We start from the raw sequence: 13,314 nt of genomic DNA on the forward strand, positions 1-13,314 counted from the left end.
TCACATAGCTAGTAATTTATATTATCAGTGGGAGTCACAACAAACACCATTTACAGTGGGGAAATCATAACATTCACAAAACAAGATGTCATCCAAAGAGGTTCTCCGTCTGGAGTCAACTGAAGAACGTCAACATCGCAGTGCTCGCTCTGGGTATCGCGTCATGGCCAAGCACTACGCTAGTTCCGTTCACCTGACGTTCATCTGAGTGCAACGCTCGTAGCTTTCTCAGTACTGATGGTGAATAGCTACTGCTGCGGTAATCGGCGGGGGAACAGAAGCCGCAGAAGGAGAGTCAGCAGTAGTAGAGGAGCGGTAGTTTGGGATTAAGCTTTTACAATTATTAATCTTACTCGTATAAACGGAGCTTCCTAAAAACAGATAGAAGGGAACGGGGAAAATAAAGAAAGATGGCGGCCGCGGCCTCGCCGGGCTCCTGCTCGTCCAACTCCTCAGACTGGATTGTACTGAGAGACGGTTGCCTTCGTTGTGACGAGGAGGGCCTGCGGAGCCTTTCCTACCACCCGGCCCTTAACGCTATCCTGGCGGTTACTAGCCGGGGCAGTATAAAAGTAATCGACGGCACTTCAGGGGCCATTCTCCAGGCCTCGGCCTTGCATGGTAAGTCAGGGCCAAGGAACTAGCTAACTGTTTTAGCTAGGTATCTAACAATCAGGTGATTGTCAGAACAATCAGATGAAACGACACTGGTCAACAATGTAACGTTACCTTGGGCCTGCTGTGGGGGTTGACTTGGGCTAAATTAGGTAGCAAACTAAACGTAAACGTTAGAATTTATCGTGAATCACTTGCTAAACAAATATTTTTTTGTTATCCGATTCCTATAAAAATAACTTGAATACCTAAGTAGCTAACTAGCTAACATAGTTAGCTAGTTACATGTCTTAGACTAGTCATGCTGTCAATACGTTTTGCTAACTAACTAGCTAATGTCAACGTTAGCTAACTAGCGATTTGTTATGAAAACAGCTCTCGGACCATGAACTAACTGGCTAAGCTAGCGAACACGCTAATGTTGTATAACGTTTCGTGTCAACATTCAATCAATCGTTAATGTGCCTAATTAGTTAGCTATTATGACACTTAACAACTTTCTTAGATAGTTAGCCTCTATGAATGGGGTAGGTAACATGTCACTAGTTCATGTTAGTTACCTAGCTAGATTGTAGTCAGTGGTAGCTACCTAGCTAATTGTGATGACACGACTCCGCCTAGCTAGCTAACATTAGTGAGCTAACGTTTCGTTGGCTGTGTTGGGCCAAGGAAGCAAAATGTGCCCATTGTGTGACGGCTGGCTAGCTAACGGAGTTAGATAGCTATCTGTAAAGAAAGTGTTTGAGGACTAATTCAGTCACATTACTTACAATGTGCCGTTTCAATTAACTAACGTTAGCGAGCTAACGTTACCCCGGTGAAGTCACATTCGTTAGTTGGTTAACGTTAGTTGGCTACATAGCTAATAACGTTAGCTAGCTTGCTAGCTAAGATGTCAATTAATCGGTGAACACCGGCACCGCGCATACATGTCGCAGTAAATGTTAGCAAGCTTGTTAGTAATAGCTAGGTAGTTTATTGTATACTATTGATCTAGTTAGGTACTTGGCTAGAAAGGTTATGAAATGTGTTGCTATTCCTACTACGCAGAACGAGCGAGTATGCAATGCCTGTTGGCAATCTAACGTTAGCTAATAACGTTAAGTTAGTGTTGTAGCTGTAACATTTTGGGAGGAAAATGGTTGACAATAGTGAATATGCTTGGCTTTAGTGTTTGTGACAATTTATATTTTGACGATGCCAAACAATAGAAAACATTGGTGTTTGTTCTTCAACGTGACCCCCGTCTGTAGCTACATTGAATCCAGAGGCTGGTGGGAGGAGCTATGGGATGACGGGTTTTGCCCTAGCACTACACAGCTGACCTTAAAATTACTTGAATCAGCTGTGTAGTGTTAGGGCAAAAATCGGAACGTGCACCCCTTGGGGTCCCGAGGACAGAGTTTGGTTAACACTGCATTACATGCACACAATAATGCAATTAGTGAGTATGGTTACATGCACACAACAATGCGATTGTGTATCGTCATGCTCTGCAAGATTAACGATTTCCCTAATAAGCCTGTTTACATGGACACTTAAATCAGGCACTCTGATGAATGCAGAAAATCGCCAATCAAAATAAACGTGCTACCACAGCAGACATGTTATTTTTGGGAAGCATATTTAATTCTGAGTTGGGACATAAAGTTTGTACAGTGCATTCAGAAAGTATTCAGACCCCTTGACTTTTCACTCATTTTGTTATGTTACAACTTCATTCTAAAATTGATTAGTTTTCTTCCATCATCAATCTACACAATACCCCATAAGGACAAAGCAAAAACAGGTGTTTTAAATTTTTTGCACATTTATTACAAATAAAAACCTGATCACATTTACATAAGTATTCGAACCCTTTACTCAGTACTTTGTTGAAGCGCCTTTGGCAGGGATTACAGCCTCACGTCTTCTTGGGTATGACGCTGTACAGAGATATTCCATCGGGTTCAAGTCCGGGCTCTGGCTGGGCCACTCAAGGACATACAAAGACTTGTCCCGAAGCCACTCCTGCTTTGTCTTGGCTGTGTGCTTAGGGTCTTTGTCCTGTTGGAAGGTGAACCTTGGCCCCAGTCTGAGGTCCTGAGCACTCTGAAGCAGGTTTTCATTAAGGATCTCCCTGTACTTTGCTCCGTTCATCTTTCCCTCGATCTTGACTAGTCTCCCAGTCCCTGCCGCTGAAAAACATCCGCACATCATGATGCTGCTACCACCATGCTTCACCGTAGGGATGGTGCCAGGTTTCCTCCAGACGTGAGGCTTGGCATTCATGCCAAAGAGTTCAATCTTGGCCTCCCGAGTGGCGCAGTGGTCTAAGGCACTGCATCGCAGTGCTAGCTGTGCCACTAGAGATCCTGGTTCGAATCCAGGCTCTGTCGTAGCCGGCCGCGACCGGGAGACCCATGGGGCGGCGCACAATTGGCCCAGCGTCATCCAGGGTAGGGGAGGGAATGGCCGGAAGGGATGTAGCTCAGTTGGTAGAGCATGGCGTTTGCAATGCCAGGGTTGTGGGTTCGATTCCCACAGGGGGCCAGTATGGAAAAAAAAATATTTAAAAAATGTATGCACTCACTAACTGTAAGTCGCTCTGGATAAGAGCGTCTGCTAAATGACTAAAATGTAAAAAAATCTGACCAGAGAATCTTGTTTCTCATGGTCTGAGTACTTTGGGTGCCTTTTGGTTAAGTCCAAGCGGGCTGTCATGTGCCTTTTACTAAGGAGTGGCTTCTGTCTGGCCACTCTACCATAAAGGCCTGATTGGTGGGGTGCTGCAGAGATAGTTGTCCTTCTGGAAGGTTCTCCCATCTCCACAGAGGAACTCAGGCCACTGTGTTCTTGGGGACCGTCAATGCTGCAGAAATGTTTTGCTACCCTTCCCCAGATCTGTGCTTCGACACAATCCTGTCTCGGAGCTCTACGGACAATTCCTTCGACCTCATGGCTTGGTTTTTGCTCTGACATGCACTGTCAACTGTGGGATCTTATATAGACAGGCATGTGCCTTTCCAAATCATGTCCAATTGAATTGACCACAGGTGGACTCCAAGTTGTATAAACATCTCAAGGATGATCAATAGAAACAGGATGCACCTGAGCTCCATTTTGAGTCTCATAGCAAAGGGTCTGAATACTTATGTAAAGAAGGTATTACATTGTTTTTTTTGTTTTTTATTCCAAAAATTATAACCTGTTTTTGCTTTGTCAATATGGGGTATTGTGTGTAGATTGAGTACAAAAAGAAAATGTTATCCATTTTAAAATAAGGCTGTAACGTAACAAAATGTGGGAAAGGTGAAGGGGTCTGAATACTTTACAAATGCGAACTACTTCCAAGATGCATACGTTCAGTTGTTACGAACTTACTTCACTTGCGCTAAAGAGGGAGCCTCGCTCGTCAAATACACCACTGGAACGCCGATTTAAGGTGTTTACATGTCCTAATAATTCAAAAGATTGCTCAGAAAACCAGGTGTTTTAATCGGCACATGCTTACTTCGATTTTTACCGTATGCAAATTAAGGTAAAGTGTTTACATGACTATTGCATAATCTGCCTCCTGCCATAATTAGTTTAAAATCAAATTATTAGTGTGCATTTAAACGTAGTCATTGTAATGGCTGGAATGGCATAAATGGAACAGAGTCAAAAATGTGGTTGCCATATGTTTGTGTTTGATACTGGTCAATTTATTCCATTCCAGCCAATACAATGAGCCCGTCTTCCTATAGCTCCTCCCACCATCCTGAGGACAAACATCTGGGTGTATTTTGATTCCCTTCTCCCCAGGATTTTTTAACAAGGTGGTGGTGCTGCAGAGTATGATGGGCAGTGACCCCCTTTGGACACAGAGATTTGTATGTTTTTGAAGACCTGTAACTGCCCTTTCCTGCAATCTAGAGCAAAAAATACTAAATTAGGGTGTGGTGCCTGGCCTTAATTGATAACAAAGTAAATCAATAATGTCTCCTGAGTGGCGCAGTGGTCTAAGGCACTGCATCGCAGTGCTAACTGTGCCACTAGAGATCCTGGTTCGAATCCAGGCTCTGTCGCAGCCGGCCGCGACCGGGAGACTCATGGGCGGCGCACAATTGGCCCAGCGTCGTCCAGGGTAGGGGAGGGAATGGCCGGCGGGGATGTAGCTCAGTTGATAGAGCATGGCTTTTGCAACGCCAGGGTTGTGGGTTCGTTTCCCACGGGGGGCCAGTATAAAAAAAAATATATGTATTCACTAACTGTAAGTCGCTCTGGATAAGAGCGTCTGCTAAATGACTAAAAATGTAAATGTAATAATGTAGTAAAAGTATTTAGACTTATTTTTTACATAGTGTTGCAGCCAATCCACAAGGTGGCACACTTGAGTGAACTTACTACAGTAGTAGCTATCAACTGAACCTATTTGCTGAACTGAAGTACTTTACCCTTTCATGGCTTTTAGTGTTTTCGTCAATGTGGAATCTGCTGTAAAATGACTTGCAGAGGAGGTTCTACCTTCAGCAAATCCATCTTTCCACCTTTCGTCACCATGAGTTTTATTTCTTAGTTTCTATGCATTTTGAATGTGGCACACTAATGGCGCGTGCACACGTTGCATCATTACATTGCCGTACGATACATTTGACGTAGTCTTCACAAACCAGGCGCATCACAACAAAAAGAATCACGCTACACATTTAACACATTTTTTGGTGGTTTATCTACTGATTTTCCTGATACCGAACGTCAAAGCAATGCAAAAATGTTGAAAATCTGACTCTGGGGAAGTAGATAAAAGGCATCATTGCCAAAATCTCGAAGTATCCCTTTAACATTGATTCTGGGAATTGCCTTAATGTCAACAGTGGAGATTAACTGAACCAACAAACAGATTGAGTTTCTGAGAATATCACTTTGTCACAGACTTAAAGCTTCCTACAAAGTCTAAGGCCAAAATCTGTATTACTCTTTGACTCGAGGTCAAAGATCACATGCAAGGATGAGGAATTGTTTTTATACAGACTATTTAGGAAGGCAGGTTGTCTCACTTAGAATCTTGAAGTGCCACACAGTTTTGGGGTGGTGGGTGCATGCGGAGGAATACTAGGCCTATATAGTATTTATTTGCAGTGAGGATAATTAGTATGTGATGATGAATTCCATTGCGAAAGTTGATTAATCTAACCTTAACAGCCCAATTTTCATCTAGGTGACCCTAAAGGTCATATCGTCATCCATTACCGTTACTACAGTGCGTTTTGCCTCCAACCTATATTTTGGCAAATTATGCACCACTGGCAGGAACAATCTTCAGTCTTGTCCATTTATTTTATTCCTTGTACTGCTAATTGGCTCAAAATTAACAATTAGACTCCGGGCACAAGGGAGGCCCTTTTCCTGGTCCAGGTCTTTGACAGCCTCTTCTCTTTAGTGGCTGACACTGCAGCATTTCTTACGCACTACAGGTGAATTGGAATTGTAGGCAACATGTTGATCATGTTGCTTGTCCTCTGAGGACTGCTCCTTGGCAGAGGACAGAATCTCAGATGACAGTCAACTACATTCAAAAATGTATATCTTGACTTTGGATCATATGGCTTGAGTGAATACTGTATTAGTGTAAGACAAGTGCGCTCATCTGCCATAATCCACCGATTCATTGTGTGTAAAATACAATGCTTGGGCTTTCTGTTAGTATGGCCACTTAATCCTATACAGTACATTCGGAAAGTATTCAGACAGTTGACTTTTTCCACATTTGTTACATTACAGGCTTATTCTAAAATGAATAAAATAAAAGAATCCTCATCAATCTACACACTACCCCATAATGACAAAGTGAAAACATGGTTAAAAACATATACCTTATTTACATAATATTCAGACCCTTTGCTATGAGACTTGAAATTGAGCTCAGGTGCATCCTGTTTCCATTGATCATCCTTGAGATGTTTCTACAACTTTATTGCAGTCCACCTGTGGTAAATTCAATTGATTGGACATGATTTAGAAAGGCACACCTGTCTATATAAAGTCCCACAGTTGACAGTGCATGGCAGAGCAAAAACCAAGCCATGAGGTCGAAGGAATTGTCCATAGAGCTCTGAGACAGGATTGTGTCAAGGCACAGATCTGGGGAAGGGTACCAAAATATTTCTACAGCATAGAAGGTTCCCAAGAACAGTGGCCTCCGTCATTCTTAAATGGAAGAGGTTTGCAACCACCAAGAATCTTCCGAGAGCTGGCCGCCCGGCCAAACTGAGCAATCGGGGGAGAAGGGCCTTGGTCAGGGAGGTGACCAAGAACCCAACAGTCACTGACAGAGCTCCAGAGTTCCTCTGTGGAGATGGGAGAACCTTCCAGAAGGACAACCATCTCTGCATCACTCCACCAATCAGGCCTTTATGGTAGAGTGGCCAGACGGAAGCCACTCTTCAGTAAAAGGCACATGACTGCCCACCTGAATGCCAAGCGTCACGTCTGGAGGAAACCTGGCACCATCCCTACGGTGAAGCATGGTGGTGGCAGCATCATGTTGTGTGGATGTTTTTCAGCGGCAGGGACTGGGAGACTAGTCAGGATCGAGGGAAAGATGAACGGAGCAAAGTACAGAGATCCTTGATGAAAACCTGCTCCAGAGCGCTCAGGACCTCAGACTGGGGCTAAGGTTCACCTTCCAACAGGACAACTACCCTAAGCACACAGCCAAGACAACGCAGGAGTGGCTTCAGGACAAGTCTCTGAATGTGCTTGAGTGGCCCAGCCAGAGCCCGAACATCTCTGGAGAGACCTAAAAATAGCTGTGCAGCGACGCTCCCCATCCAACCTGACAGAGCTTGAGAGGATCTGAAGAGAAGAATGGGAGAAACTCCACAAATACAGGTGTGCCAAGCTTGTAGCGTCGTACCCAAGAAGACTTGAGGTTGTAATCACTGCCAAAGGTGCTTCAACAAAGTATTGAGTAAAGGGTCTGAATATTTGTGTAAATGTGATATTTCCATTTGTTTGAATATACATTTGCAATTTTAAAAAACTGTTTTTGCATTTTTAGGGTGTGTGTAAATTGAGGACGTTAAAAAAAGTAATATATTGATATTTTTAGAATAGGGCTGAAAGGTAACAAAGTGGAAAAAGTCAAGGGTTGTGGATATTTTCAGAATGCACTGTATGTAGCCTATTGTTCATCCTTATTTCCCAGAGTAATGGCAATGGGGAGTAACTTGAACCAGGTTGAATTAGCATTTTACATTACAGCACAGAATGAAGTGGTAATAACATAGTAAATGCTACAAAAGGCTTTAGGGTTGTTTTTTTGGGGGGGGAATTCATTGTGAGTAGCTAACATTACAGTAATAATAATGCTACCCAATAGAAAACACACGTTTTGTCAAATGTTAATAGGCTTTCCATTTTCATGCGTCGATTGTAACCGCAACATGCAAGTTCAGCTCATCAATGTTTCAAAGACTAACTTAAAAGATTTAGTCTGTTTTATCTGATTAATATGATGGACTTAAATGATGGACTTACGATCTGACAACAAAAGTCCAGTCAATGCTATGTCTCAGAAGCTACACCACTCTAATACCCTGATGTTTGTGTTTCCTAGCAAAACCTGGAGGCCGTGTAAGGTGTCAGTACTTCCCTGCGGTAGACAAGGTCCTCTTCGTGGATGACTACGCAGTGGGCTGCAGAAAGGACTTGAACGGCATCCTGCTGCTGGACACAGCCCTGCAGGCCCCCGTGGCCAAACCAGAGGACATGGTCCAGCTAGAGCTGCCCGTTACAGAGGTAAGAGAGTCAGCCACCGACACGACACACAATGCACTCGCACAGAGCACTTGCAAAAGTTGGCAAAGTCACATTTGTGACTTGACGAAGACAGCTTTTAAACCCATTGACAGAATCACTAACCTTCATATTATCTTAAACAATTGTCTTACAGTACCACACACAATGAACAACAATTGTCAATGCTCAAACAGTTAACGTGCTACTTTGGCTGATTGTCATCTTACATTATTAAAAACATTAAAAAAAATAATGTATCTATTTCTTAATACATTTTTAATAGGGCCGCGACGATGCTAGTATCACAATACTCGTTAGGATCGTGGCAAGAAAACAAAACACAAAGCGGATTTAACGTCTTTAGGAAAACAGCCCTACTGCATTATGTTAAGATTAAGAACTTTGTTGTTATCCAGAGTCAAATGTATTTATTTTCCAAGCCATAGCACACTATTGTACATACAGCAGTTTGTTAAGAGTTAGGTCTGCTTAGTGGGTAAGGTAGCTTAGTGGGTAAGAGTTAGGCAGGTAGCTTAGTTAGGCAGGTAGCTTAGTGGGTAAGAGCGTTGTGCCAGTAACCGAAAGGTCGCTGGTTCTAATCCCCGAGCCGACTAGGTGAAAAATCTGTCGATGTGCCCTTGAGCAAGGCACTTAACCCTAATTGCTCCTGTAAGTCGCTCTGGATAAGAGCGTCTGCTAAATGACTGTAAATGTAAATGTAAAAATGTTTTCATTTTCGTCATGGAAAAAATATTACGATCCTAGTTTTGTCACAGCCCTAATTGTTACTGTTGTGAGTGCAAGTTAGGAGACAGATTTTGATCATTTTAAATATGTCCCACTACTGCAAGCATTGTCTACCTAGCTACAAGATCACACAAACCCGTCGACAGGCCTGCTTAGTAATGTAGAAAGACTGGTCCACCGTGAGCGAGCGCACATGCTAACTGTGGAGAATCCACCACTCCCATTAATTTATGTCTGAATAAGTATGACAATGCTTGGCCTGTGCAAATGCCTCATACTTGGTGAAAAATGTGATCTACGCGTTCAAATAAAGATGGCAATTGATCCATTACGCCCCTGAAATGATTAATGATTTACATTTACGTCATTTAGCAGATGCTCTTATCCAGAGCGACTTACAAATTCCTTATACCTTATAGCCAGTGGCATAACCACTTTACAATTGTTATTTTTTTTTTTTGGGGGGTAGAAGGATTACTTTATCCTATCCCAGGTATTCCTTAAAGAGGTGGGGTTTCAAATGTCTCCGGAAGGTGGTGAGTGACTCTGCTGTCCTGGCGTCGTGAGGGAGCTTGTTCCACCATTGGGGTGCCAGAGCAGCGAACAGTTTTGACTGGGCTGAGCGGGAACTATGCTTCCGCAGAGGAAGGGGAGCCAGCAGGCCAGAGGTGGATGAACGCAATGCCCTCGTTTGGGTGTAGGGACTGATCAGAGCCTGAAGGTACGGAGGTGCCGTTCCCCTCACAGCTCCATAGGCAAGCTCCATGGTCTTGTAACAGATGCGAGCTTCAACTGGAAGCCAGTGGAGTGTGCGGAGGAGCGGGGTGACGTGAGAGAACTTGGGAAGGTTGAACACCAGACGGGCTGCGGCATTCTGGATGAGTTGTAGGGGTTTAATGGCACAGGCAGGGAGCCCAGCCAACAGCGAGTTGCAGTAATCCAGACGGGAGATGACAAGTGCCTGGATTAGGACCTGTGCCGCTTCCTGTGTAAGGCAGGGTCGTACTCTCCGAATGTTGTAGAGCATGAACCTACAGGATCGGGTCACCGCCTTGATGTTAGCGGAGAACGACAGGGTGTTGTCCAGGGTCACGCCAAGGCTCTTCGCACTCTGGGAGGAGGACACAACGGAGTTGTCAACCGTGATGGCGAGATCATGGAACTGGCAGTCCTTCCCCGGGAGGAAGAGCAGCTCCGTCTTGCCAAGGTTCAGCTTGAGGTGGTGATCCGTCATCCATACTGATATGTCTGCCAGACATGCAGAGATGCGATTCGCCACCTGGTTATCAGAAGGGGGAAAGGAGAAGATTAGTTGTATTTAGAAAGTGGTGCTCATGATGGTGCTCATCCTTGTTTCATGTCCTTTATCTCTTGCCTGTGGCGTTTGTAGCACCTGGTTACACTTTAACTTTCTAAATTGATCTATTTGAACAGAGCATTTCCCCCTCTAATTAGTCAATATAGCCTACAGACAATTGCAATTGGCCCCATTGTGGTATTCCAACCTTTTCCTGAAAGGGATGCACAGACTGCAATTATAATTTCATAGTAGGGTTGGGCAATATTACAATAGCATCGTTTATCGACGATAATTGACCATCGTCGATGGTGACGACATTGTGATGTGACAGACGATGGTTTAGCCTATTTCAACTTGACTGGCGCCATGCAGTAAAAAGCTGAGTTGCAGCACACCAGTGACATTCTGGATAATTTGCCTATTCCTATTTGCTATAGCCTATTTCAATAAATCTGTTCTATAACAAACAGAACGCAAGAGAATAATGTAGGCCAGACGGAGCAGAGAAATCCTCCAAAGCACTGCAAAATGTCCAGTCAGAAAATATTGTTTCTCTGTCGGATGCATGGGCATTAGGCTATAGTTTAAACCTTTTATTTTATTTTTTATAACGGACACTCCTTAACTATGTTGTCTAGCTGTTTAAAAAATCATATGCTATTCACTTCTCTCTTCATTCGATAGGATATCAATATGACTGACGGCTATGCTTCATCGTTTTATGCATGGCTTTCTCCCGATCAAACAATGAATGTAACGGAGTTCCATCTCAAAGTTATTTGAATAGACTAAAAAAGTAAGGTAGCCAGAGGACTAATAATGAGTGAACATTCAATATCAATAGCCTATAGAAAAATCTAATTACAAGTTTAAGCTTATTATGAAGGAAATTATCCATGCGGGCCGAGAAATCCCTCCATGTGAGGTTGAAAACCAAATGGCCAATAACCTATCCTCCTACTAATCCTATCATAAAAGGTTTAAGATAAGTTAAAATTATAAACAGTAGCTTATTGAACAAATATTCTAGCATGCAAAGGTGTTATCCTAAAGTTGTTGTGGCTTTAAAAATAACCAGAATGAAAGTCTATAGCCTAGGCATAGGCTATTCTTAATCACAGCTTTATTATTTTAGAATTCAAATCAAGCAATTATTATCCAGTTATGAAGACTGTAGACTGCTTTTGTCCAGCCCATGATGAAGTCCTAGAACCTAGCTCACTATGGTAGACAGCCCGTTCCTCATCAGTTACTGCTCCATCATGTACGTGCCACACACACCTGTTCTGCTCCACCAGAAAGGAATATTAGAAAATATTTGCTATTGCCTGCAATTACTCTGCCCGCAATTAGCCTTTACCCAGGTTTAACATTATCCTTCGTTATGATTCGTCCAGCTGCATTAGATTTCCCTCAATAGCCAACTGTTTTTGCAGAGATTTTTGTATTTTTATTAAATGAAAAGTTCTAAGAGGGTGGCCAATAGGGGCGATAGCATCGTATATCACAATGTTTTATGGGTACATAATCATGATAGGACAAAGGTTGACATCACCCAACCTTATTTCAGAGAAAGCCTTAGTGCAGGGTTCCCCAACTGGCGTGTAGTTTTATTTGCCATTTTTTCTGTCTTTGTTGGACATAAGACTGTAAAAACACAAGGAAATCAGCTCCGTGATTTTAATTTTGGAAATCTGTTCCCAAGTATTCCCAAGCATTATTATAGAGAGATCGTATAGAAATGTAAGCAAGGTTTGAAATGATTGTTTTAGTCAAATATTATATGTTTGGGCTTCTTGCGGTCAATTTGCAGTCTACAAATAATTTGTAATTCTGTTCCGGCCCACCCGACCATCCTCTCAAGAAAACATCGACCAGTGGCTGAATCTAGTTGATGATCCCTGCTTTAGGGTTTATATTGCTGAGTTGCCAATGCATTGTAATTGTAGAATTTATTAGGTGCGCCACCCCGTTCACAAAAATGGATCGCTCCTACAGATGGTGAGTCACGTGGCCGTGGCTTGCAATATAAAGCAGGCAGACAGGCATCGAGGCATTCCGTTAGTGTTCGATTTAACATTTAGAATGGGCAAAACGAGTGACCTTAGCGACTTTGAGCGTGATATGATCGTTGGTGCCAGTCGTGCCAAATCCAGTATTTCAGAAACCGCCGCCCTCCTGAGCTTTTCATGCACAACAGTGTCTAGGGTTTACCGAGCATGAATGTACCACCATCCAATATGCAGCAACTGTGTCAGCATAGACCATCATCCCTGTGGAACATTCCCCGAATAATTCAGACTGTTCTGGAGGCAAAGTGGTGTCCGACCCGGTACTAGATGGGTGTACCTAATTAACTGGCCGGTGAGTGTAGGCTACTAAGTTGTTGGTGAATATTTAGTTTTTTAGGCTACACACTGGAAATTGAATTTGGAAATGCATATTTTCAGTGCCTGATTAGACACTGACTTCTTTTAATTATTTTGTATTTATTTAAACAGCTTCTTGTTGTACCACCCCATCAAGTCATAGCAAGTTTAGCCAGATTGTTGTAACCCTTGACTGTTGCAATCTCGTTGGTTTCAAAGCAAGGCTTACTTTGCTTTATGACCTTTGGCTGTTTATGTGCCACATGTCTAACATTTTTTTGCTTTAAATCATTACCGGCTATCTGGTGTGGTTTGCTCACAGGCAGTAGGCAGGCCAATGTATTCAGAGAGACCTTTCCCCCTCATTCCTCTGAGAGACTGATGCTGTTTTAATCATCACCACCGGCAGGCGGTTAATAGATCTGAGCACAAACTGCCTATATTACAGGATTAGTTGTACCTCACAGCCAAGACCTTTGTAGCTCAGTTTGTAGGTGGTCCTTTGTAGCTCATTTGGTA

General features: G+C 43.0%; 1 protein-coding gene across 20 annotated transcripts in view; it reads left to right on the plus strand.

Moving 5' to 3' along the window:
• Window positions 1-200: 200 nt before the first annotated feature.
• Window positions 201-13,314, plus strand: part of LOC121570187 (baculoviral IAP repeat-containing protein 6-like) — a 141,888-nt gene continuing 128,774 nt past the window's right edge. For all 20 annotated transcript variants that reach the window (XM_045221664.1, XM_045221675.1, XM_045221690.1 and 17 more), the window contains exons 1-2: window positions 201-621; window positions 8,198-8,379. In XM_045221664.1, coding sequence (XP_045077599.1) covers window positions 411-621; window positions 8,198-8,379 — 393 coding nt within the window. In that variant the 5' untranslated portion in view covers window positions 201-410. The remainder of the gene's footprint in view (window positions 622-8,197; window positions 8,380-13,314) is intronic.

Source organism: Coregonus clupeaformis, chromosome 1, assembly GCF_020615455.1.
Source record: "Coregonus clupeaformis isolate EN_2021a chromosome 1, ASM2061545v1, whole genome shotgun sequence".
Lineage (NCBI taxonomy): Eukaryota > Metazoa > Chordata > Actinopteri > Salmoniformes > Salmonidae > Coregonus > Coregonus clupeaformis.